This window comes from Labrus bergylta, chromosome 6, assembly GCF_963930695.1.
Source record: "Labrus bergylta chromosome 6, fLabBer1.1, whole genome shotgun sequence".
In the NCBI taxonomy this organism is placed as follows: Eukaryota; Metazoa; Chordata; class Actinopteri; order Labriformes; family Labridae; genus Labrus; species Labrus bergylta.
In genome coordinates this window covers 21,480,014-21,507,059 of record NC_089200.1, presented here as the reverse complement: position 1 = coordinate 21,507,059, position 27,046 = coordinate 21,480,014, and the positions used below count along the sequence as shown (strand labels likewise).

General features: G+C 39.6%; 2 protein-coding genes across 10 annotated transcripts in view; one reads left to right on the top strand and one right to left on the bottom strand.

The window, feature by feature from the left end:
• Window positions 1–3,064: 3,064 nt before the first annotated feature.
• s1pr4 (sphingosine-1-phosphate receptor 4) lies at window positions 3,065–5,602 on the bottom strand. Its single transcript, XM_020654509.2, has 2 exons — window positions 5,506–5,602; window positions 3,065–4,851 (listed from the first exon to the last, which is right to left on the bottom strand). Exon 2 carries the CDS (start codon window positions 4,707–4,709, stop codon window positions 3,480–3,482), a length of 1,230 nt encoding a protein of 409 aa, XP_020510165.2. The 5' UTR covers window positions 4,710–4,851; window positions 5,506–5,602; the 3' UTR covers window positions 3,065–3,479.
• Window positions 5,603–11,641: 6,039 nt separating this feature from the next.
• Window positions 11,642–27,046, top strand: part of si:zfos-588f8.1 — a 58,530-nt gene continuing 43,125 nt past the window's right edge. For 5 of the 9 annotated variants that reach the window (XM_065955989.1, XM_065955987.1, XM_065955988.1 and 2 more), the window contains exon 1: window positions 11,645–12,051. The gene's annotated coding sequence lies outside the window, so the exon portion shown is untranslated. Of the gene's footprint in view, window positions 12,052–27,046 lie in introns of all 9 variants that reach the window. The other 4 variants (XR_010666547.1, XM_065955991.1, XM_065955990.1 and 1 more) reach the window with 1 other exon arrangement.

Below are 27,046 nucleotides of genomic sequence, written 5' to 3'. Positions count from 1 at the left end.
GTGTCAACAGCAAACACAGGAAGCTTTTACTCAATCTTGAAATTATTTTTATAATTATATTTTCAGATTTGCAATGTGTTTCTAAATGTACAGCCAGTTCTCATAATAAAAACCATTTGGGCCTTTGGACCATGTTTGTCCTTGTAAGCCACCATACAGTTAAAACTTGTTTAATTTCTTTCATTTTTGTTGTTAATCCCAACCAAAAAAGGACACTTAACTTCAAATGCTTATCCAACAGAAAATGTAAATGAGAGGCTGAAAGTATTTCTTTTTATTCAAATAGTTCTCTTTGCCGTGTTTAAGTCAACCTCACCTTTTGTTTAGCTGCAGGGGATCCATCCTACACAATCTTTAATAATGGACAAACACAACACATTTAATACATGTAGAACATGTAAAGGCTTTTATTGACATTTTGAATTGTGTTTTTCTACAAGAAATTATTTCCCTGAGTGAGAATAAAGCTACAAAACTTTAAGCCCCTGATAACAAATTCAAGTAATGATTATAACTAAAGGAATAACAGAAGAAAAAAAGTACTTGACATTTTTTTACTGGAAGGCTTCAGAAGTATTGTAAAAGGTAGATTTACCCTTTCATGAATAAAACACTTGCTTGATTATATATGTTTTTAATAATCAATAACTTTTTCACGATTACATCGAAGGCTGTATTGTCATAGTCAATATTTTGTGCTATCAAGTCAGCATAGGGCTGATGGTGAAACATATCCCGCTCTCAGCGTCCCAGTGCCTCACCCTGCTGCCTTCCTTACACACTACATCATTAGCTGTCTGCTGAACACCTGGAGGCAAAGCCAGCAAGGTAATTATTGAGGGCACAGCCACGTCTGCACGCAACCATCATTAACCCATCTTAGTTCATTTAGAGCAGGCTGTGTTGTTGTAAGAGGAGACACGGAGGGAGAAAGGAGCAGCGTAGGGCGGTGATAAGCCCCTGACATGTCGAATATGATACAATGAATGTCTCCGAGCATAGAGCTAATAAAGGCTGGAATTTGCCTTTGCTTTTTTTCATCAGGCACTCGACCTGGCGCAGTGCCAGCACCTTGGATGATAGAGGTTTATCCCCAGCTCTAAACCATAAAGGTGCAGGAATTCATTGGAAGGGACACAAACACACAACCAGCAATGACTTTGTTTGTTTACCATGCAAAAAAAGAAAATAAAAAAAGATTTCAAGAAGAGAGCTCCAGAGAGCTTATGTTACCTCATAAACAATGACTGGATTCAGAGTATGTGTGTTTATAAGCATTTTTTCTCTACGACTGTGTGCACATATAGCTGCAGAATGCAAAATATGTGCAACATTTCAAGTTGCTTCATCATATTAAACTCATGAATAGTAAATCAATCTTTGTACATTTCCCTCTGTTACACCATTTTAAAATCCCCTCAGCTGAAAGGTAGGTGGCTGCTTCAGGTAAACGGATGACAGTTCCTTCCTCCCTCTCTCTCTCTCTCTCTCTCTCACCTCAAGGCCTCATTTCCTCCCTAAAGAAAACACCTTGACTCGCCCGTGCAGCTCACACAAGCCGTGAAGAGGAATGCATGTACAGTGACAGACTGCCAGGAACAGTTAGGCTATAATTGATGAGGGAGTGGGTTGATTTTGAATGAAGATGGCTTGTCATCTTCTGTTTGTTATTTCATCTTTTTGTTATGCCTTTATTTATGGGATCATTTTATTGCTTTTAAAAAAAAAAAATGAGTCACTCTTTTTAAACTCTTCTTTCATTGTAGATTCTGAACACAAATTAAATGTAATATATTTTGTTCAACAATGTTGAAAAATGTTGCTTAATAGTTTAAATAGTTAAAAAAATAAGTGCTCATTCATTCATAACAGAAAATCTAACATTTCCTGTATGAGGCTTTAAAAACTACTATAATATTGCCTATACAGTTAAAACATATAGACCGATGAGGGAAAAGGGAGGTGTCTTGGCATAACTCTTTTTAACATTGAGCATAAAAACCTATTTTTTAAAATCTTGTTACTTGAAGAAAAGTTGTATAACAAAACACATTAATGTAGAATTAGCTTTGATATATGGCCTGTTAACCTCTCACCTGTTTGAAGTTAACAGGGCTTTGTTGAAAAAAGGGAATGTCCGGTATTTCATTTAGCAACATTTTGGATCAGACTCACATGACACTATCAGTTAAATCTCATAAACCTACACCACCCTACCTACAAATTAACTGAGAATTTAGGCTGTCCCTTAAAATGAGATTAAAGAACTGCTTTACTTCCCCAATGTGAAAATTTCAGAACATAAAACGAATGCCAATGCTTACACCATGACCTTTAACCCTCGTCTCTAGTACTGATTGAGTTCTACAGGTAGTTAAACTGCACTTTCTACAAAGCTGTGACAATGACTCAGTCATGGAATGAAAGTGAAACTGCAAGAAAGCATAATTTGCAAACTCTGGTTTTCTTTCGTTAGAATACTTTTGCATGCTGTTATATCAGAACAAGTTTCTTCAGTATTTTTGCAGGTATTAAATACAGCAGCTTGGATAACTTACAGGTGCAAACTATTTGCTAAACATTTCTTATCCACCACTCCAGACAGTCATAATGAATTTATCAATTAGGTCTGGCTGCGTGTGCCCTTCAGGCTGCAGCCGGCCCTCACCTTCTCTGCACTGAACTTTAATCAGTCATCCTGTCAGATCAGCAGAGTAGCGTGGAAAAGGGGGCAGTTAGGTCTTATATAAAGAAGACTTGCTTTTTAAAAGTTGTGAGTATTCTTTCATCATGTACTATTGCATAAGTGTTTTGCAAGCTTGCATTTGATTGACAAACACACACAGATCTTATAATGGAATGGGAAAATGTTCAATTTGAAGGTGAGAAATTCAGAAATGTATGCAGCATTTGTGATGTAGTTAAAGTAATATTTGTATGCAGCATGATTTCAGGCTGAAAAAAAGCTATATGAACGCTTCATAGTCAGTGAAGGCTCTGATGTGTCTCCCTCTAGAGGAGAGTAGGGATAGTGTACTTAATGAAACAAGCATGCACACATGGCTAAACCAATAATAAACTTTATTTATATTTTCATTTATATGTTTACACAAGGTGAAATGTTTCACGTTTACATAGAATGCTACAATACAATGAGATACAAAAATATATATTTTTCCATTATTCAAATATTATATTTCCATGCCAACTGTTATGTATATAATACACATTGCAAATAATCTATCTCTTTACAAATACAAAATATTTTACATGCTACAAGCACACATTAAGGTAAAGGTGTAAAAAAAAACACATTTGGGGATAACTTCATACTTTTTATAGGTTTTCCAACATGTAATCATCAGTGCTAATACCTGCAGGCAGAGCAGTGAACAGTCAAACCACAACTGAGAGGAAACGGTTGGATGTTTATCAGTGCACACAGGTCTTGTTTGCTTGGGAGGGGACCACATTGTGGTTTAACCACTTGAAACTGACAGGCAGCTGGTGGTGGAACTCAATCTGTATTTTTTAGGTGCCCTGCGCTGCTTCCGAGGAGTGGAGGGTGGGGAGGCCACGCTCAGATTTCTGACTTTGTTAAAACTGTTCCTCAGACTGTCCCTCCTGCTCTCTGAGGTGCTGCTGGTGTCCTTGGATCTGAAGCTGTCTGGGTGACAGAGGCCAGACCGCATGCAGCAGCACAGCAGGTCAGCAATGGCCTTCCTCATCTCACTGCTGCCCAGGGCGTAGATGACCGGGTTCAGGCCGGAGTTTAGGACAGCCAGTGAGATGCAAAAGTCAGCACTGAACAGAAGTGCGCAGTGGCGTGAGACACAGAAGAAATCGACCAGTAAGAGCAGGAACAGCGGCCCCCAGCAGACTACAAAGACCCCCACAATGGTAATCACAGTTTTAAGCAGAGCAAGGGAGCGCTTGCGGCTGCGCTGGGGGCCAAGCTTTGAATTACTATGTACGTGGCAGTAGATGAGTCCATACAGCACGGCGATAGCCAGGAGGATGAGGAAGAAGATGATGAGTGAGAAGAGGATGTAGCTCTTGGAGTAAAGGGGGAGGAGGGTAGAGCATCCATCGAGGTTGCACACACAGTTCCAGCCCAGCAAAGGGAGGAAGCCGATCACCAGTGCCAAACCCCAGCAAAGCACCACAAGGCCATAGATCCTGTAATAAGATCTCCTAGTGGACTTCTGAGGCAGTGGCTTCATCATGGTGGTGTAGCGCTCCACAGCAATCAGCAGCAGACTGAATATGGATGCCGCCAGGGCCACAAACACAATCCCCTCTCTGAAGAGCCACAGAGCGGGGGTGAGGCGAAAAGTCTGGCTGCCGGACATAAAGATGTTGATCACATAAGCAGCCCCAGTGAGGAGATCGCTAAGTGTGATGTTGGCGATGCAGACGTAAACCCAGCGGCTGCTGTGACGGATGCGGGAAATGACGGCTACCAGCACCAGGAGGTTCTCCAAGATGATGAAGATACTGATGCAGAGAAAGATAACTGTGGTGACGCTTACATGGTTCTGGACATTTGAGATGGTCCGGTTCTGCAGGCGGCCGGTGTGGTTGTAATGCAGCAGAATCACATGGCTGATATTTGAGGCTGCGGTGGTAGTAGAGTTGCTGGGGTCCCTGGGTAAGTGGTAAGTGTGGGGGCAGGAGGAGGGGGACACAAGGGAGGAGAATGCATCCATAGTGGCAGCTGTCCTGGTGAATGTCAAGGATAGTTAGGGATAGGCTGAACTCAGCTGGTACGAGCTGCAGAGGAATTAGTGTGAAACTCCTGTGATCAAACAGGCTATCGTCACACTCTACCTGCAAGAGCTCAATACACACCTGACAAGACAAAAGAAGAAGAAATGGGAATCATTTCAATAAAGCATCTCAGTGAAAACAGGAGAAAATTGAGAAAAACGTCCCTTTTCCTCATTGTGGTGCTTCATCAATTTAAAAAGACATAATTTAAATGCCTGCTGCATGTGCCACATTACTCCCCCTCCCTGCGGTTAACACAGCATTAACTGAGCATGCTGCGGGGTATTTAAATCACCACATCGAGGAAATACGCAGTGTTTTTTACAATAGTACTGGATATGTTGTTATTACTATAATCAATGCAAAAAGAATACCTGCACTATAGTAAAAACACATTAACATTTTTGCACAAAAAAGCAATAGTACATTTTATCTGTTTTCTCCTTAAAAAAAAAACGTGTGCAGTAAATATCCATCAACATTAATTGATCAAAACAAATGAGACAATGTTTTTTTGCAATGTTCAATTTTAGTTCAAATCTGAGCAATAACTTAAAAAATACATTCATTTACATCATTTACATAATTCTGTGCATTAAGAGTGAATTCGTTATTCTTAAATAACAGCAACAGTAACACTGCATTGCAATTGAACTGTATAATATGTTGATAGAATGTATCCTTACATGTAATTATTGTATGTGCAGAATTTAGTGGATGCTGTGCAGTACTTACTCTGGTTGCTGGTGATGATTCTCCGCATGTGAGAAGGTAACGTAGTTGATGGGGAAGTATGCCAAAGCAGACTGGGTTGTAACACACCACACCCAAGACACGCACACACACACACACACACACACACACACACACACACACACACACACACACATATGTGCAACAAAGAGATTGCACTGACTTTTATTCCATCACTTGGTAAAGTCACAAAGTAACTTTGAGAATTTCACGGTTGCTTGTCAATATTGGTCAACAACTGCATTACTTTTATTTTATTATATGCGTTTTATACTTATAATATTGAACAATTTTTCCATCGATTTTCTGTTGCACCAAGTTCATCACATTTTCTTAGGGCATCATATAAATTTTACTACAACTGCACATCACTTCCTATTGCTCAAGCTGCCCTATAACAACCTCATACGGGAAAAGCTCTTACAAAATGAAAGCTAAGCAAGTTTAAATGTTTTCTAAAGTAACATGACTCAATATGGTTTTTAGGATATGGGGTAAGAATCTCACTTGCACTTACAAGACAATGGCACCTAACCAAGAGAGATATTACAAAAGCCTTAAATTAGGTGTTTTTCGCAATACTTCTCAGAAGGTAGAGAAAAACAGGAACTCCCAATCAGATGGAAATGGGCCCCTCCCTGCAGATTGTCGGTTTCATTTGTCTCATCTCACAGCTGTGGTTGTTGGGGCACCAATACCCAATTCCCTTCATGTTGTTGTCACAACGCATGGCACACTTGTCTACAGCAAACCTCGAACCAAGCACCAGCAGACTGAAACCACATGCCATAAGACAGGCAGTGGCATTGCGACCATGACCACTTTCAAGTCAACCATAAACACACAAGATGCAGACAAGAAGCTTAGAAAAGCATCCAGCAAGCAACAGAAAGTGACGCCAGACCCCAAAATCATGAAACCACTGTTCAAGTAAGCGAAAACCAGAACTTGCTGCTGAACATATTTTCCCTTCAGAGTGGAGTTTTCAAAGACTTATGATTATATATTTCGAGTTTTCTGCAAATAGGCTCTAATTCTATCCATGCACTATAATTATCATCTATCAAATGCTTCAAAAGAATGCAAATAAAGGCCAAAAATCATTGAGATCATATAACTATGATCACTCTAGTTTCCTAATATTTTGGTAATATGTTTCAATTGCATGGTCTAGTTTTTACATTTTCTAAATGTTTCAGTGGTTTAACTCAAGAGTTTGCATAGTGTCTCCATTTCAAAAGGATAGCCCATCTAAAGACTAAAACAAGGATAATATAGCTGTTAGAGACTTGACCTACATTGTCTATCAAGTGTGACCGTAATGAGGTTCATGACATCAAAAAAGCTTTACAACTTCTTCTTTTCAGTCCCCACCCATGTAAAAAGAAATAAAGACAAAAATAAGACAGACATGCATCAGCAAACTATAGAGTCAAAATGTTATATTTGGATAGAAATTCCCTGTCTGCATCTAAGAGGTTGTAATTGAAAATGAAATGAGGAATTTGAAAAAAAAAACACACAACAAGCAGAAACCCTGAGGTGTTAACAACACGTAAAACTGTTGAAAACGCCCTTACCCTGAAAAACAATTCATCCTTTAAGTGTGTCTAAACCACAAATGTGTGTGTGTGTGTGTGTGTGTGTGTGTTATCTCAAAAATAGTGCCATACGTGCAGAATCTTACTGCAGAGGCTCTGAACAACAAGACAAGCAGATTCATCAGTAGACAATCAGGAGCTTCTCAGTCACCTACACGTCTTTAGACTTTGGGAGGAAACCTTTACCACACATGCAAACTCTGCACATGCTGGCCGCGTGGGAATTGAACCTACCACCTGTGTGAATTAATAAAAAAAAGTCAAATGATTTAAGAGGTTGAAAAGAGCCTTATGATATCTATGATATGAAGCCTTATTAGATTTAATCTTAATGCACAGGGCAATTTCTGCTTTTTTATCACACAAAGGACACAGCCTCAAACTGGGCTACAATTAAATGGGCTTTATTAATGAAAGAACTCAAATGAGAACTCTCTAACATTATAAAATAAATAATTCAGATATTACTGCTGCAGCGGTGTACGCCTGTCACTGCTGAACTCATGATCAGTTTAAGAATAGCCAACATAATTTGCTCAGGGAACGAACAAGTGAAATGCATCTACAGTGATGAACTCTTAAATAGATATTTAAACAGACAATTAGTACAAAAAGCAATCCAAGCAGCAACAAATTAAAAAACTTTTGGTAAAGATGGTTTGCCAAATGAAGTGCTGAAATCCCACAACATTTGAGATTTACTTTATTTGTTGTGTGAAACATGTTTTGACTGCACAGTGTTGTACCCTCTGTTTGGCATTACTCTTAACTTAAAGGGTCCAGAAAGATGACCCAAAGGAGCTGCTAAATGATTGGAGCCTTTGTTTATTGAGCACTGTCATCTAAATTGTAATCGTCCCTTATAGTTTTCAGAGCAGTTTGTTTGAAGAGGAAGGATCGAGCCTGTATGCATCATATCTATACATTATCTACATTAAGACACAGATTGAAATATAATCACTCCACATTCTCTTGTTTTATTTCTCCCAAAAGCTTTCCATTTCAGTGATCGTGAACTCTTTAGACTTAAGCTTTTTTTTGGGGTTAATGGAAAATTTGAACAAGCTGTTGTTTCTTTATATGGAGCACCCACTGCCTGTGTAAAAGAGAACTAATTACATTACAGAATAGTTTCCCACCCCCTCTGGGGTTACATTATTTGCTGTCTTTATTAATGTTTTTTGCTATGTCTGAATATCTGATATATTTCTCTGACTCTATTTCTCATGGGGTGGGAGTATCTCAGTCTGTTAGGTCTTTGGTTGGGAACCGGAGGGTTGCACAACTTAAGTATGGACCAAAGTTGGTCTGGTTAGTGACGATTCTACAGTCTGTCAGGGCCCTAAGCAAAAATTAACTAGGGGCCCCTCAAACCAGTGTTCATCACCATTATGTCTGCCAGTATCCAGATGCTTACTCGTCCTCCTCTTTTTCCTCTTTCTTTTTTCACTCTAACACAGATAATTCTTTAGCAGGGCATGGAGAGGGAGTGCCGTCAGATGAGGCCCCTCCAGGGAGGTTTCCAACTGTCACTGCAAAATTTGCACACTTTGAGCCACTGCTGAGGTTTAACGTTCGTCAGCCCTTGGGGGCCCCCTACTGTTATAAGGCCCCAAGCAGTTGCCTGCCTTGCCTGTTGACAAGCATTGCCTCTGGGTCTGGTTGCTGAAGAGATGCCAGGTCACTTCCTGAGTGCTTATTTGCCCCATGTGCTGTGGCAGGCCCAATCTGACATCTCTTAATACAATTACTAGTTTCAGTCTACGCAGCAATCTTTGCTCTGTGCAAGTCAAGGTTCCTTTTTTAACCACTAGGGGCAGAGGAACTTGACAACACACACAGCTCCAAACATGCGAGTCTGGAAGTTGACAAATACATCGCACAGGGAGCCAACAGATAACAGGATATTTTAATGCAACCAAAGTTTTCATAAAATCATCACCACTCCTTTAAGGTGAGGCCAAGATTTAACTCTGAGGGTACCTGATGGAATTTATACCTACAGACTCCATGGTTCTCATTTAGTTTTCAAAAAGATGAGAAAACAAAGGCAGTCTTCTGAAAGAAGAAGGCCTTTATTAAATGAACTATTTCATCATGGAAATTTTAAAAGCAAGTAATCGAAAAGCTAGTCATCAACAAACGCATAGTGGAATAAACAGCATTTTTGACTTGCCTTGTTTTTAACATTTCTATGAAGAAATAGCTAATTTAGTAAAGGCTTTGAACTTTTTATCAGAAGAGTGACTTGTTTTTTTTTAAATCTCTTTAATTTTCTGTTTCCCACCAAGGAACACCTTTACCATTCTTTGTTTGAACTTCTGAGCACTCCAGACTCTTTTTTTTGTCTCATGTAGTTTTACCATAAATATTTTAACGGCTTGTAGATGGAGCACAATTAAAAGAGCCTGAATGACCTGAAATTCCAATCTCATGATTGATGATGAGAAGTTATTGGATATTAAATATTGGTTAGTGCTATTTGGGAAAAAGCTTATGTCAGTCAAAGTTGGTTGCTGGAATCGATACAGTAGAGTTGAAGTTGTGCCTTGCACTATGGTGTTGAGCAGTCAACATCTGGTGGCCAAATGGCAGTATTACAGTAATACATATTACAGTCAGTGTTCTGTCAACATGAAACAAGTTGAAGATGCTAAAAAGATCACAGAGATCATAAAATGGCACAAGAATATTTTCTTCATTGAGCATTTTAGTTTCATTAGATGGCAGACGTGATGCATGGTAAGATTGCATAAAGCAATGTTTACAACTCTCTGTTAACGTAATGTAAGTATTTTTTTTTCTTCTCTGTGTAGTTTTTACTGTTGTTTTGCATTTTTGAAACTGAGGTGCCACACTTCAGAGTATTTTTGTTGTCAATTTAAGTAAATATTGGAAAGGCCAAATACGTGCAATGAGGTAGTGCACTTTAAAACCTTTTGTAAACAATGGCTAAAGGCAAACCGGAACTGAGATCACTTTTAACATCTCACATTTCACAATAGGCCTATACACCATTTTCTTCTATGGTTTTCTTCTTATGTATTATATATGAATTTCATATTGGTAATGGAAAAATGTTGCTTGCAATGATTCATGTTTTGTAATGGTTACTCAGGTGTAACAGCAAAAGCGCATCTTGTATTTTAATAGATAGATAGATAGATACTTTATTGATCCCAAAGGAAATTCAAAGCATCCAGTAGCAGATTACAAAGACGTACATGACATGAAACATTGTTTTTAGTACAAAAAGCAATCCAAGCAGCAACAAATTAAAAAACTTTTGGTAAAGATGGTTTGCCAAATGAAGTGCTGAAATCCCACAACATTTGAGATTTACTTTATTTGTTGTGTGAAACATGTTTTGACTGCACAGTGTTGTACCCTCTGTTTGGCATTACTCCTAACTTAAAGGGTCCAGAAAGATGACCCAAAGGAGCTGCTATTCATATATATTAACCTGAAAAAAAAAGAATTAAAGAATACCCCTAGATGAAACAAACTTAAACTGTGCAATTGAAAATAGACTTATACAAGAAATGTACATAACCCGTGCAGGGATAAAAATATATGTATATATAATTTAAACAGTTGAGGAAAAAATCTGTAATTAGACCTGAATATAAACTATAGGCTAATACTGTCATGCATTAGCCTATAGTCTCTTATTGACTCAATTGTTCATATCAAACATATAAATGATCTATGAAAATAAACAAAAGTTAGTTGTTAACAAGTTACATTGCATCACAATTAACACTAATTCATCTAGTTTAAATTATCTTTCTCTCCATAGAGTAAGAGTAAAGCATATACATAGGCCTCACATTTTGTATTTGGATTATGTACATTGTGCTTTTTTTCAGGAATACCAACACAACATTTACACATTTACAGGTCTCCACACAGACATAACCATAAACAAAGCAAAGGAACACATCCAAACTAAATAAGAAAGTAAAATTAACCCCCATTAGAGATAACATCAGATAGTTTTAAAAACCATTTCTCAGAATCTTGTATTCAAGAGCTCTAAATAAGCCTGGCAGTTATCAAAAAGAGTGAATTAACGCTAATTGTTAGAACGGCTTATTCACAATACATTAGCATTAGTTAGCCAGAAACTGTTCACATGGATTAAATAAATGAACATGTATTAATCATCAAGCAGCAAACAAATATTAGAAAAAAATTGGTGTGGTTGCTTTTATCAACAGGAAGTTCAACCTTTTCCTCACAAAGGACATTTTCACTCAATGTTATTTTTTCAACTATAATAGTTTGTTATAGTAGTTGTTTTTCTTAAATTACAAACTACATGTGTACATTACCACCTGAGCTTGTAGAAGAGTAATTCTCTGTTCCGGCGTGTGGCACCACCTCCTTACTCCTGCAGAGGGCGCTGTTCTTTCAAAAATGTCCCTAAGCAACAGGGTGCATTCACTACATTGAATCTGGCTTCTTCCTTTTCCTCAACTTTTTTTTTTTTTTTCTCACCGCTTCTGTTATTAAGGCAACGAGAAAGGAAGTAGCGACAGGCTAGCTGGTTAGCCGGTCTGAATCCACACACAGTCTGTCCGGAAAGAGTGAACTTGAAAGGAACATTTTTTTTTTATCCGGGCGGCTGTTTTTTCCTTGGTTTAATAACAGCGTGTGAGCAGACTGCGGGTTATTTGTCGATACGTTTTATTTTCTCTCTGCCGCGGTTTCAGACCCAACTGTGAGCTTTGTCTGCCTGTCTGGGGCGCCTCCGTTGTTAGCCTGGTCGGTTTCAAAACAGTCTTGGGTTTATTCAAAGACAAACCTCCCCCCCTCACCAATCCGTATCCCTGCGATTTGTTCATCATTATTTCACCAGTGGGTTGAATCGTGGAAGATGCAGTTAAGGATTACACCAAGACAATGAGAAAAACAGCCGGGAAAGGTAGGTGAAATACTGTCGGCATTGAATTAGTCTTCTTTCAGGAGAAGTCTTGTTTTATCGTCAAGTCGGTCAAATCTGTCGAAAAATATCTTGGTTTTATTGTGTGTACGATACAGTTTTTAACGTAATGTCTACCAGGCACATCATCGTTGACAAGAACTGTTATAGGAAGTTATTGTGAAGTGACGGGATGGTAACTCAAACCCTCTTTACTTGTTCTGCTGAGCAGCTTTCAACGCCCCATGTTACAATGAGATAAAGCTGGCTAACTAACCAGCACACTTTCATAGCCGTCCTGTCTCACTGTAACGATAACAGTCGACAAAAGGTTTTTTTTTTTCTTTCCTGCTGTTTTCTTAGTGACATACTAGCATTGTATGCATGCTGAGAATGACTAGGGAATGTAGGCTGACTTGTTGCAGTTCACTGTCCCCAGGCCTGCTTCACAATATGACTAACCTACACGTCAGTCAGTTGTTGTTTTCTTTGAGTTTTTGTATTCCTAAATATTCTTGCCATGAATATTTTCAGAGTAATCTAAATGTTGCAGCTACAACTTATCCAGCTGAGCCAGTACATCATATCTGTGTCTGTGTGTGTGTGTGTGCTCATTTGTGCACAGTTTATGACTGTGTACATGCCTGAAATGAAGGAACACATCTGTTTAAAGTTGGGATATACATATCAGTTCAGTATTGTTATGATGATGTCATGTGTGATAGTCATTCTTTTAAACTACTGAACTACATGCAAATGTATTCAGAGCCATACTAAAAATAATCACTCTGATGTGAAATGTTTGTAGCTGTGTGTTTTTATTTTATTTTTATTGGCCAGACCTTAACAAAGTCTCCCCCACAAGCTGCAGGACCTCGCTCGTCCTATGACTAACGTCTGGGCAGTGGAAAATAGCAATCATACATATGGACACTAAAATTACACACACATACACTTCACTTGGAAGTCCCTCACCCTCCGTGTTTCCCCTTTCTTTGAATAATTTTGTTCTCGGCCGTGCTGTTGTCTTCCAGTGGCCCTTCTTGCGAGTTACTTCCTCATGGTGAAATAATGTGTTTACACTTTCGTCTGGCAGCTCCGTGGATTAATAAGCCAAATGTTGAGACCCAGACCTGGAGACTGGCCTGAAAAAAAAAAAGCTTTCAGAGTTAAGAGTGGAAAATTACAAATATCCACTAGTTTGGGCGGTTTGGGAATGAAAACATCAGAACACATAGGTGGGGGGCATAGACCTGTGGTGCACCTTTCCTTTTGTGTTTATTGTGATAGTTCCACTTTAGTTTGTGAGTGAAGTGTTCTTAGCAAATTGTTGTTTAAACTGCTATTTTATTTGTATGCGACGCTGTTCTCATCTGCCATTGTGCGCTTATTGTATTATTATGGAGCACCCCTGCAATCTTCACCATTAAGAACCTCATGCCCTCCTTTCAAGTAGCTTTATTTAGTCTGTTTTAATGTGTTTTACCACCATAAGTAAAAATGTCACTGTGTTTTAAGTCCGTGCATCTGCGCAGGCAAGTCAAATACAAGTTTCTGCCTTTGCATGCAAAGAAGTAGAAAATAAAATATTTTCCGTTCATATACAGTATCTATGGAGACATATGTTAATAACTTAGAACACTGGTTATGGTTGGATTCATCATTACACATAACATTAAAACAGGAACGGATCAAGACATCTAACATATAGAACCATGCATGTTTATTATTCAAGAAAAGGTTATTGAAAAGCAAGTCATTTATCTAAAACTACAGAGCCTCTGAAATACAACCTTCATGATCATCATATAGACATTCCTTTTTTATAACAGTAAAGGTCATTATACTATAAATAGCTTCTCTGGTGGTGTTCTTTGCATTGACATATAGGAGGCTTGTGAAGCTCAGTTGTGAGCAGAACCAGTAAACCCACTGGTGGTAAAAAGAGCCTGCCAGTTAGACTGTGTTGTGCATCAAGAATCAGCATATCAATTCAGTTAGGGTCCCCATCTGTCAAATTCAAAATCTAATTAACATGCCAATCCTTTAAAGCGGGCTTAAGCCTCAAACCTCCATTTATTTTAATAGCCTACTCTTTGTCTCATAATTTCAATAACTGTTTTGCAATTTGGGGTGGAAGGGATGTGATGCAGCTAAATACAGATGTTCGAAGAACCCATTATATGCCAACAAATGTATGAATGACATCTGACCCGGAGGAACTGTAATCCTCTTCCTTATTTCATTTAACAGATCTTTCCTAGTCTTTTTTTTTTTTTCCAAACTGAAATCCCTTTAAATAATGTTCAAATTCAGTTGTTATACAGCCGTTTATATCCCGTACATCCTGAAAATGCTCAGACAGCGTCTCTCTTCCCTCCTGGAAAGAAAAGGACCATATGGCCCCCTGCTAATGGTCGGTATCCCTGCTGCAGAGCTGACAGAGGTTGTGGACAAGAAGGGGATTGGGGGAAGGACGACCAATTACATCTCCAGCTCAGCTTTGAGCTGTAATTGGTCCACACATCCTGGCGAATGCAATTGTGTGAAACTGCGGCTGAAAAGATGATTGCCTCAATCATAGCTGTGGCAACCTTTCTCAGAGGAAAGATTCAAGGGTTTGCTCGGACTCAGCGTTCTTATTCAGCTTTATTACCTTTATTTCATCCACTGAATCTTCCCACGTGTGATATTAAACATTAATTTCCTTTCAGATAACAGAGTAAATCTGTCTTATCTCAGCTGGGCTTTGTTTGCAGTCCACATAGCTGTTTGTTTTGTAGAGAATGATCAGTATGGTCAGGTTTTAAATACATTTAGAACGGTAGCTGTTTATGGATCATTAACCTGCTCATCAAGCAAGCTGCTCTCTGCTCGAGTACCAGTCGACAACAGCAACCAGTAAGATGGTTAAAAAAAAATTTGGTGAACCAAAGAAAGAAAATAACTGGCTTATTTGTACACTGAGGACATATGAAGTTTTATGCTCTGATGTGACTCGTGCAAGCTACATTTTATTTTAAGCTCATGATTTTCGAAGTGTTGGGGCTGTTTTTGCCCGTAGATAGTGAAAGTTACTTTGTGGAGTCTGCAGAGGATCTGTTAACACCTCTGCGTGGTGTCTTATCTTATCATGTGTGATGTCAGGGTCGAATGTGTGGATTCTTTTTAGACCTACCAGGAAACTCTTTTTTTTCTTTTTTCTTTTACTGTTTGATGTATCATGATTAGTGTGGGAAAATGCAGATTATGCATGGTCTGCTGTCTTTCTCCTATTTCATATTATTATCAAAGAACAGAATGATAAGTACTGTGCTTTTAACCTGCTCTGTCTCTCTTTGTCCTCTACACTGTGTTCCTGACAATACCAGGTCCAGCTACAGTGTGCTATGACAGCAGAGTCCCTCAGCAGCATGTGTTGACTCTAGTGAGCTGTTGTTGTTGGGCCAAGATAATTTAGGCTACCTGTGGAATGACGCAGACACCTGCAGTCCCGTGGCACTGCAGAACTGCCTCAGTAGCTTTTGTAGAACGAGAGCTAGAGCCATTGTCCCATTTCAAGTGCGGCAAATTTAATGCACACCTTTGTGTGGACATTTTTATTATTAAAGGGGCCATACGTAACTTTCAAAAATACTAGCGATACCGCATGGCGAACTGCACCAGTAACCTGTTGCTCGCTCTCCCTCGCGTGCTCGTCATACGTGCTTGTACGTACACAAACGAGCATCATCATCGGCCGCAAAACACTGGATATTTACCAGCATAATGTTTACAGAGGAGGTAAGTGGACATACACATGAGAAAGTCTGTGAAGGAGTCTGTGTGTCTGTATTCATTCTCCATCCTACAAACGACAGTCTCTGCAGGCACTGGCTGAGAGCAGGAGTGTGTGATGAGTTTGTCCGCCTTTGAGAGCTCGTAGGGTGGATAGAAGTGTGTGGAAGGCGGCCTCTGGCTGTAGCGGGAGTGTGTGATGAGTTTGTACTGTTGATCTCTGTAAGCGGAGCGGAGTGAGGAGGACGTTGAGAACGGAGCTTTCGCAGAAAATACGACCCGGTGAAAATCTTTATACAGGCAACACAGATAGACAGTGAACATCTACTTTTTCACATCAGTTAACCGTTCGTTTATTAATGGGCAATAAAAAAATATTTATATGTGTAAAAAGTTACATATAGCCCCTTTAAATGTAAAAACTGCAGCTTGAAAAGTTTGCAGTCGGCAACAGATAAACAGGAAACGACAGACTGGCTGCTGTTAGGATGTTTGAGGAGTAAAATGTTCAAAGGTCATCATTCATGTAAATGGTATTGCGATTCCACTTTCAAGATGGATGCATTTTGCTTTGCCCTAAATTTGGGGCTGCGTTTAATTGTTACTGTCATTGAATAGTAATTAGTAGAAAATGTCTCTTAGTGTTTCCTAAAAGTACAAGGACGTTTTTGAATGTCTCTTTTTATTGTCAACAAAAATGTTTGTTTTTTTCCAATTAAAGAACTGGACTCAGAGAATCTTTTTTTCTCTCTTAAAATGAATACCCTAACCCATTGATTGATTGATTATAAAATTAGAAAGCAGTTGATTGAATATTTGACAATATCATTGTTGTGGATGTATATAATTGTATATTTTCAAATGGATAATTTGTATTTTTTATGGTTTTCCTTGAAATGTGGAAGAACTGGAAAAGACTAAGTGTTAATATGTTTACCACTCAAAGTATACTATAGCTGTGATTGTCAAGGGCTTGGCAAGTACTGTAAGTTGGACATGTAGAGGCTTGTGTTTCTTAACACTGAGGCTCAACAGGGCTAGTCTAGTTGTTATTTTGCCTCGTGTGAACCTGTGACTATGAGCTGTTACTATAACTTCAGGAGAACTGAATATAGCATATTGTATCACTGTCTCTCCTTGTCTTCTTTTGATTCATGGTGGTTTATTTTGGGGCTTTTTATGCCTTTTATTTAGAGTCAGAAATCAGGGAGAGAGAGAGTGGGGGATGGCATGCGGGAAAGGAGCCGTAGTTGGATTCAAACCCTGGCTGCCCGCCTGGAAGACTATAGCTTCCGTTTATGGAGCACGCACACTACCCACTAGGCTACCGGTGCTCCTCTCATACCTTCTTATCCAAAACACTGACAGTCTACATACTGGCAAGTATGGTAAGAAACAAGATTATTCCCACTGAAGTTACAGGAAAGAGGAGAGAGGGCGCTCAGAAAGGAGGAATGGGACCATGATGTGTGTGCTTTTGTGAACATACAGTGCTTCAACGCTGAGCGCAGTAACGTTATAGGAATGCTCCAGGGTCCGCCTTTCTGTGGCGAAAGACGGGACGAAAAATAGCCCCACGTTCCGCCGAGAGCTGCTAACAAAGCTTTGCAGTGTGGATTTGCAGTGACCTGTATTTTGTAAAGACTGGTGCAGATGGAGTGCAGGCAAGAGAAAGTTAGTGAGCTCTAGTGAGCCAGGCGGTGTGTTTTAGTAGCTGAGGAGAGGCAAAGAGAGAGAGCGTGGTGGTGAGGTTTTTAAGTCATCAAGAATTCCACAAACTCCTTGGTTACTTGGCCTTTTTCAGTGTGGCAAACTGAATTTATGGGCTTTATAAATAGACCCAGCTGTAATGATAGGGTACAAGTGAGGAAAAGGCAGGCCGAGTGCTTAAGGATGGCCTACTTACACTCCATTTGATTGTTGTCCCTTAGATTTCACTCAAGTTCCAAACATATCAAATTAAGATGTTTGGATCAAAGCTTGATTGTTATGATTATGATAAATCCAAATGTGCCTGCTTGGATTGGGATTACAGATACAGTTATAAGCCAAGCAAAAGTTTCAACCAAAATATACAACTCAAGAATTTTCCACAGTGAAATGATAAGTGGTCTACCGACATCATGGAGGACACATCTAACCACTTTCAGGCAGCCTGAGCAGCACACTGAGATCATTTATTTTTTTTAGGTTCAAGTCTGTATGTGTTACCCTGTTATTTTTTTTAAACCCCCCATAGGTTTGATAGTGTGATAGTGTTGCAAGTAATTCATCTGACTTGATCTTCGAGAGGATCAGTTCAAGTTCTTAAGTCTTCAACTTTTCATGTTGCATTAGTTGTATGTATGTGACATGTGGTGGTATTAGCTACCTTTTGTTACTTTGAGGAATGGGCTGTCGCTCCAGCAAAGATTTTTGTTGTTGGAGCTCTACTTGTCTACTTGTCTGGGGAAAAAAAAAGAAAAAAAAGTTAAAGGGATACTTCACCCATTTGCATTAAGCTTTTTATCATTAGAAACCTGGTAGTATTTTTGAATGGTCGTGCACCTCGCCCTCATTTTCCCCTGAGATGGGAAATCTTTGTATTTCTGAGTCTGAAAAGCAGCTTCCAGTGACGCAAAATGACGATTTTTGCCTCACTGGAAGCTGTTGCAGTTAGCAGGGTGAAATTACAACGCTAGTTCCTCATATTTTAAACCACTGAAGCTACAGACCAATCACAGATCAGTGGGTGGGAACTCACTCCCAGAATCGAAACTTAACGTCCGCCATATTGCTTGGAAGCTATGCTAACAGCAAACATCTCATGGCTATATTGCTATATTGCCGCCGCTGGCCGCTGCCAGCTCAGCAGCTGCCAGCTCAGCAGCAGAGACATGATGCCTGCCTCTCGGCGGCGGTGAGGACGAGGAACTGGGGTCGGCTCAACCCGGGGTGGACTGGTAGTGTCGGTGCTCTCACTGTTTGTCGATGGACACAGAAATAGAGTCTGTTTTCTGACAGGAATTTCCAAGATCAATTCTGGAAGAAATCTCTGAATCAGTTGAGGAAATGACCTCATGTGTTGAAGTAAATATGTCTGTAAATGTTTTTATTAATATATTTCTACTGCTATATTGTATGTTTTGGAGAAACTGTATTGATCTAATTCCCCTCTGGGATTAATGAAGTATTTCTGATTCTGAACTAGAGGACCTTAGTGGGAGTGGCCTGCGGTGCTGTGCATTCTGAGATTTGGTGTCTTTCTGTAACATGAGCCAAAAAGACACTTTCTGCCTTTTCACGGCCAAGAAGGCACCAACTTCAACATTTATTTCACAATTCTGCTACATATATGACCCAATGTCAATACAGTTTCATGTTTCAACGGGTGAAGTATCCCTTTAAGACTGTCCACACAAAAATAAGAACCCTTCCATGATTTCACCGTAAAACTTGACCATTTCAAGTTGGCTGTATTGAGTTAAAGCCTTTCATCTGGTCTGCTCCGTGCCCCCTCAGTTGCAGTGGTCTCTCACAGGAAGGAGACTGTAGTGTGTGTGTGCGTGTATGGATGTGCGTGTTAATAGATCGACTGACAAGCTGATGGTTGCAGTGAGTGCTGTAACCTCCCCCTCCATCCTCTCTGTGGTCACTGATCCTGTCCCTCTGCTCTGGATTATGGGCAGAGAGAGGGCACACCCTGAGGCTCTGTTTGCCGTTACTGAGTCTGCATTTTAATCCAGCTCCAAAAATCACTGTCAAAATTAGATCATTAGGCATAGCTAATAAGGGCAGATACACTTGCTGTTATTATATTCTACCTAAATGTTAATTGTAACATTATCTCCATCAGTTCTTACTACCTCGGCAGGAACAACAGGAACTAACCATATAAATTGGGGGTTTCAATCTGAATTTAATTTAATGGTAATATTTGTTACCTAAAGCACTGAGAAAAACGTAAAAAGTCAAGGTCATTTATTTCTCTATATGATCACACACCACTGAAGCCACACAATTGCTAAGTATGCTTGACAGTGAAGTTCTTGTTAAGTGTACACAAAACGTAACAGAAGTAATGTAAATTCAGGAAAATATGAACTGATGGAGATAAATATGCACATGACTAGGTTAAGACCAGGCGAAATCAAAGTTTAAGCTTTGATCTTCCCTTGTGTTCCCTCATTATGAGACACTGTATTTGTATCTGACATCAATGTTGTGGAGAGGCTAATACAGAAGAGGAGAGAGTTTTAGGTATAAACTCAAGACGTTCTCCAATGGCACTGACACCGTACATAATCTTCTAAAGGCTTGAGTATACTTGCACAAATGAGGTTGGGTTGCCTTCAATTTGGGTTTTCAGAGTTATGACCAAATAGACTTCAGCGTCATTCCTTACTCACTCTTGCTGAAATGAAGTGAGGAAAAAATTAACAAGGTTGCTTCCCTTGGCAGGGCGGTAGAGCTGACAAACCAACCTCATTATGCCGTATGTGCCAGTGCAGACGCAGGCCAGTCTTTTCTAGAGGAGAATGGAGGAAAAGGGAACAGTTGTGGATTATTAGAGGTTATACAAGGTCCAGTTAGAATCATCATCATCAGCATGACGTCTTAGATTGGTTTTAGTATGATAAAGGATACTGTGTCATTCAGTATCTGGCAATATACTGCGCCCGTAATGACCCTTTGTTCTTTGTATTGATACAGGTTTGATAAGGGTTTCTGTTTCCTAGTATTAATTAATGGTTTCACATTGGAGTGGAAGAATCACATTGTTAAAGATAGTTAAACACAACACAAACTGAACCACTGCTGAAAATCTTACGGTTAAGGTATAACACTAGGATACTGAAATATTACAGTATTTTCTTTAATCCTTTGAATCCTGTGGTGCTCAAACATTAAACAAAAACCGAAGTACAGTACATTTAGTTAATGTGAAGCAATCTGTGTCTTTCGTATACGACAGGATGATGGATTATGGAACAACTAAGGCCATTCTTCAATATGTGCCTTCCTATTTATGTTGTTTACTGTCTCCTAAAACTGTCAGTAGCTGTAAACCTTTGTTCTCATCTCTCCAACTCGCTCTGTCTTTGGTTAAAATGCTTTTAATGTCTTTGCTCCATCTTGGTCTCTAAGCTACAAAGTCACCTTAAGCATTTTATCAGTTTGGATGTTTTTAAAACCAGGATTAAGGATCACTTGACCAATGAATGTAAATGTCTTACTGCTTAACGCTGCAATTTATTTGTCCGATGTAATTTATGCTTGGTTGTTGGGCATTTGTTTGTTCTTCTTTGTCTGAAACTGTTATGCTACTATTTTACCCAGGACTCTCTTGTTAAATAGATTTTATATTCCCATGGGAATTTTCCCAGTAAAATAAACAAAAAAATGTGATGAGGATTAAAATCACACGCAGTCCCAACATTAGTTATCTATATTTTACTTATTACTTATTATATATATATATATATATATATATATATATATATATATATTTCTATAATTTTATTTGTAAAGGGACCATGTAAAGTATTCAACATACATTTTGCCATTTGATGCGTTGTACCAGAGTTAGTTTAGAGCTTGTTTACATCTGCAGTCCCTTGGTATGAACTGTAGTTTTTGGAGGGATTGGACCATTATCTGTTGTTCCTGTGTTTTATTTTAGCCTTTGATGTACATTTCCAGTGTAAATGTATATTAACACAAGGCAAGTTTAGAGCAGTCAAGACATCTTTTGTTCAGAATTGGGGCAAAACTCTATCAGTCTATAGTCTTCTAACTGCAACCCGGTTTTACCACTAGATGCCTTCAGGGCTGTGGAGAGTGACAAGATGAGTGAAAGAGAAAAAGCAAAGCACAGATCAGATCAGGGAGGCACACATGGGGAAAGAGATGGAAAGAAAGAGAGAGAGAGACTTGGGGCAAGATCAGTAGACCTTGGCTATGTGTTCTATGTTGGCACAGCTCTGCTCTGTTCTGTTTGTTTTTGCTCTATTTTTACAGTGAAGTCTGACTCCGGTCACTGATGAATGACTCCACATGTAATGTACATTTTGCCTGACAGAATTCATTCAGGATGTTGGCTCTCATATGGGGGAAAAAGAGAGTAGCATTTCAACAAATTTTTTTCTGAGCCTTGCGATTTGGGGGATTTTTATGGCAAGTGTAAGTTTTGGTCTTCATTCCCATTGTTGCTTCATTTAAAACATGTGTCTTGTACAATATAGAAAAAAGGTCTCCCTTGGCCTAGATGTACCATTATCCTCCGTAAGATACTTATCATCCACACGTTGGTGTGTGAATCTGACTGGTCACCCAAACATCATTAGGAAACACCACAGGGAAGATATTTTCAAAAGATTATAGAAGACGCATCATTATAATCTATTGTATATTAAAATGTCTGAGATTATTTTTTTCCCCTGCTTTTTTATATTACATATCCTTCTTTACAAGCTCTTTTATAAGCCCCCCTGCAGTTTTTTGTTCCACATTTTAAGTTCAATCTAAGGGCAAGGCACATATAAAATGTAGAATGAGTAATAGTCCAGACGCTGAGGTGTAGGTTCTCAGTCATCCAAACATTGAGGTGTGCCCAGTTGTGGGAACTTTTGCCCCTGCATTGTGTGACCTACAGGCTTTTATTAACTATAAGTGCGGTTTATGCTTCATACACAGAGGCAATTTTCAGCATTATGCCCTGCTGTGTCAACAATGGAAGAAGAGTTTTTGTGTGGCGTTTGTAACTGATTTTTTGTTAATTGTAAGTCTTTTTTTTTTTTTTTTTCATTAAAAATGAACTTGGTGCAGTGGAGTAACTATTCTGGTGCTACAATGGAGTCATGTGTTTGGGAAGTGTATTTTGAGCAGGGAAGCCTACATAAGTGAGTGTGTACAATAATCCCCTCTGTCTCCCTCCTTCTCTCTGCTTCCTTTTCTCCTCTTCCTGATGTTATGCCTGCAGCTGCCCCACATCCCCAGACAACACACTGTATGTTTGTGTGTGTTTGTGTCCATGTTGTTCATCATGCTGAATGGGAAGGAAGTGTTTCCGCAACTGAAAACTGTCCTGAGCAGACGCTGTTTACCTAATATCAAATGCACCTGAATTAAATTAACACATTGAAAAAAAACAAACTCAATGCATCCCGTTAGCCACAAAGAAAATTTAACTATTGGAGCATTTGCGAGGGCCATTATTTTTATTTCCAAAGTCAGATCCAAATCTAAAGGTTTACCAAAACAACCTCCAAATAATCATTTATTTATCATCAAATTATGGCTACATTTCCTGATGATCACCTATATGGATTCATTTCCAAATCCTATCAGCTAACAATTTGGGTAAAAAATGACCTGGATGTTTTTGGCTTACTTACTATCAATGCAAAGGACTAGTTCCCTTTTGCATTCATAAAAATACAGAAGATCATATTATTTTAGAGATGACTGTTACAGTTTACTAATGATACAATTAGTGGTGGACAATATGCCCTGAGATTCATATCACCGTGCTAATGATCGCGCTTATGAATGCATAGTTGTGCATAATGAATAAAAATATTTTGTCAAAATTAAGAATTTGGAATTTTACAAACTTCAACTCAAGACATTTTTTTTTAAAATGCTCAACCTAAAAGATTCTCCTCCTGCTTTAGGCTGCTCTCGTCTCTGTGCATATCAGTGGCACCAAGGCGACAGTGTTGATGTGTCAGGACAATAGGTGAGACAGAATGGTGGGTGAAAACAGATCCAGAGGGAAAGAAACACTTGCACAGAGCCAAAACAGCACACTTTTTAATTAATTTATTATATCGGCTATCCTTAAATATAACTCTGATAAAGATAATCCACAAAATGACGAATGTTGACCAAGCCGATAATCGGTCAACCCCTAATACATAGTCATTTCTGTGGCTTTTGCACTTGTTTGGGCAAGGGGAGGTTCAAATCCACCTCTCAGTGTATGTTATTAAGATGTTTATAAATGTAGAGCTCCCTATCATGGAACTTTTTTCACATGTTGCATTATGTTGGTTGTGTAACTTGTGTAGTTCCTCAGTCTCTTGCAATATCTACACACCGTTTTGGTCTTGTCATTGTGTGCTTGTCCTGCTTCGACAGCCCCTTTGAAACAAGGCATTCTCAACTTCTCCCATGTCTGTAAGCCTCCCTTCTTCAGCTACTTGCCTCCCGTAAGAGACTCCAAAAGCACACAACGTCCTCTGCTGGTCAGAAACCAGTTTTGCCATCCATTTTTTGTGTCATCGATTTTAAGCGTCCCTTATATCGATTTTTAATTGGGTTGCAAGGTATTGTTACATCCTCATATCACTGCCTACATTAACATTGCATTTAAATCAGAGATTGTCTGATTGTAATGTAAACAAACATGAAAGGCTTTTAAAAATCAAATAAATGCCTACACATCACTGTCTCCATTGTTATTTAGGCCCTCTGTAAACAGTAATGGTAATAGAGAACATGCCAGTGTCCAGCACGTCATCATTGTCCAGCACTGGTCTAAACAAATCTATTAGTCCAACATGGGTGAGTTGACTGGTCCGGAAAACTCTCCGGAATGTCCTGTCACCACCAACCAACGTGAAATCCCACTACAGCCAATCAGACTTAGCAAAGCCTTCTGGGATGCATTATGGCATACAAGCTTTGGCCTCACCGGTCTGGTGTATTTCATGTGGATGCTGCTGCTTTGAATCTAAAGTTTCAGCTCATCACACTGATTGAAAACATACATTCTCTAACCATGCATCATCTCATCCTATTATAAACATCAGGATAACAGATCCTCAGGACAGAGCAAGGCTGACATTTAGGGCAGTGATATTATTGAGGTGAATTTGCATGTGCACTATATTTGCATGTGAGCTTCCCTGTGCTCTGTTGCCGTGTTTTGAAACATAGCTTGAGTGCTTGATATCATGTCTTTCATTGTAGTATGTTTGCCTTTCTGCCGTTCCGTTACAACTGAGGTTCCCCACCACTCTCCTTTGCCCAGTGTGGCTCAGCATCTGGACTGAGTTAAAGAAGCAGTGCAAAATGTTAGGCGGTGTTGGGGAGCAGAAGGGGGTGACCAGCAGGGGGTTTAAGGGGAGTCATTGGAGGGTAGCGCTGGGGGGGGGTCTGTGAAAGACGGTTCTATGACGGGAGAAAAGGAGGGAAAGGGGCACAGTTAAGAAAGCGGTTGTAAACACAGCAGTACAGCTGAGGCAGATGGGCGGTGAGAAAAGAGGGAGTGGTGTAAGGCTTTACCCGGGGCCTCTCGGATTAGGTGACCAGCTGTGAAATGTACATAAAGAAGTAGTTCATGAAGTTGTTGAAAGAACTACATTTGGGTTGCCTCAAGTAAAAACACCATAACAATCTGATAGGTAGGGGAGGAACCCAGCAATGGTTGTTTTAAAAGTAGGGTTTCCAGGGTGTTTGCAGCCTAGCACAGCCGTTCATGTTTACCCTTCTCGCTTGAATTGGAATGATCTGCGTGTGACTCTGGGTCAAACCTTCCTCCGAGGGATGTCAAATGAACAGCAGCCCACTTCAGTATGTCAATACATGACTCAAACACGTGAAAATTCTGAGTGGCGGATCAATGGATTGCGCTTTGATGACCGTGCTGTAATTGATTAGAATTGCCCACTGCAGTTGTGGTAAATTCATTTTGACAGACGGCTGGCTAGCTTGAAGTTGGTTTATATTTGAAAAAAAAAAAAAACAAGCTCATGAAGTGATGAAAGAGATACAAAAATTATGTGACGCTCTTTTGACCTCTGCTTAAATGTGTCGTCCGTGTTGTCTCTCAGCTCTCTCTTTTTTAGCGGCGAAGAAAAGGATGTTGGCCATGAGCTTGGTCTCCATACTGACTGAATAATATCAACAAGTCAAAGCCTGGATCCCCGCGGCTCCGCTCTCCTTTATCCTCTTCTTTAGACGGAGGCAGCAGATGCTCCTCAGCTCTGGTTTTATTGTTTGTGGCCGGCCAGCTCGGGAGCTGACTTAAAGACGGGGGGGAGGAGTTGAGCTTTTAGTACCCTTTTTTCTTCCCTTTCATCATAGTTCCTTCTCTCACTCTCTGTCTGTGTTTGTCGTATTGAGCCCAGTTGGTGTCTGCTGGATGAGTTAATTCCCTAATTGAGGTTTTGGTCTCTTTTTTTAAACAAAAGGCTGCAATCTTTGAATAGTACCACATGGCTCTAGTGGGAGGGCTTGGTCCATTCACAGCCATTTTGGGTGCATCTGCACTTCCTTTAGAGTCTCGACTGTGAGGCTGATTTACTACCAGTCAGCAGCAACAGGATTATTCTTTCTCTCTTACATGTGAGCCCTGAGTGTATTTATGAACCACTGGGAGAGGACAGACCAGCAGATTCAACTAGGAACACTCACAAACACACACACACACACACACACACACAAACGGAGTGAATCTTGCTTGTGTCTTTCATTGTGCCCGAAGGACAATGCAGCCTGTTTTGGCAGAGAGCCAGCACCTCTCATCTCTATTAGGTCATGCTTAGAGAGTTGTAGTAGTGATGGATACTTGAGTGGCCTCGGCTCCACTTTCCCAGGGGAGAGGAGGAGAGAGCTCGGCCACAGTGTTGCAGGCACACAGTTGAACCCTGGACCCAGTGAAGGTGGACCTTGAAATTGGAAATGTTTGAAATTCAGTTCAAAACTAAATGATTACAGTCAACATGAGTACAGATGTGCTTACGGTTATCGGCGGGTCCACCATTACAAGCAGGATGTTGGAAAAAGCACAACTGAGCTTAATCAAAAATTCTAGACTAGGGTTGCCAGATTTTTTTCAGATTTAAATAAACACTGGTAAATGGATTTGAACAATGAATAAAAAAAACAACAACAAAGCCTTGGAACGAGGAAAAAGGACACAGTATGCTTTTGATTCTGGCAAAACCAAGAGAACAAAATGCATCAAATATGGTAATTTCTTGAAGGAAGAGCATTTATACCATAAACTCTGAGCTTGCTTGTTCCTTCAGAGTGAAATGTGTGGTTTTTGTGTAGTTTCCCTAAAGCATCCCCTCCTACTATGTAATCAATCATCTTTACAATGTCACCTCACTTGTTTGTCCTTTGTGAGTCACTTCTACAAACGTCTCCTTTTGGGCACTCCCTCAGATGAGGGGGAGTGTAGCTTATCATTTACTGGATTGCCCTATCCCTACAAGGCTTTTTTTCTCTC

Bases quoted from the DNA above. Each gene is read 5' to 3' on its own strand.
- s1pr4 (XM_020654509.2), bottom strand. From the start codon at position 4,709: ATGGATGCATTCTCCTCCCTTGTGTCCCCCTCCTCCTGCCCCCACACT.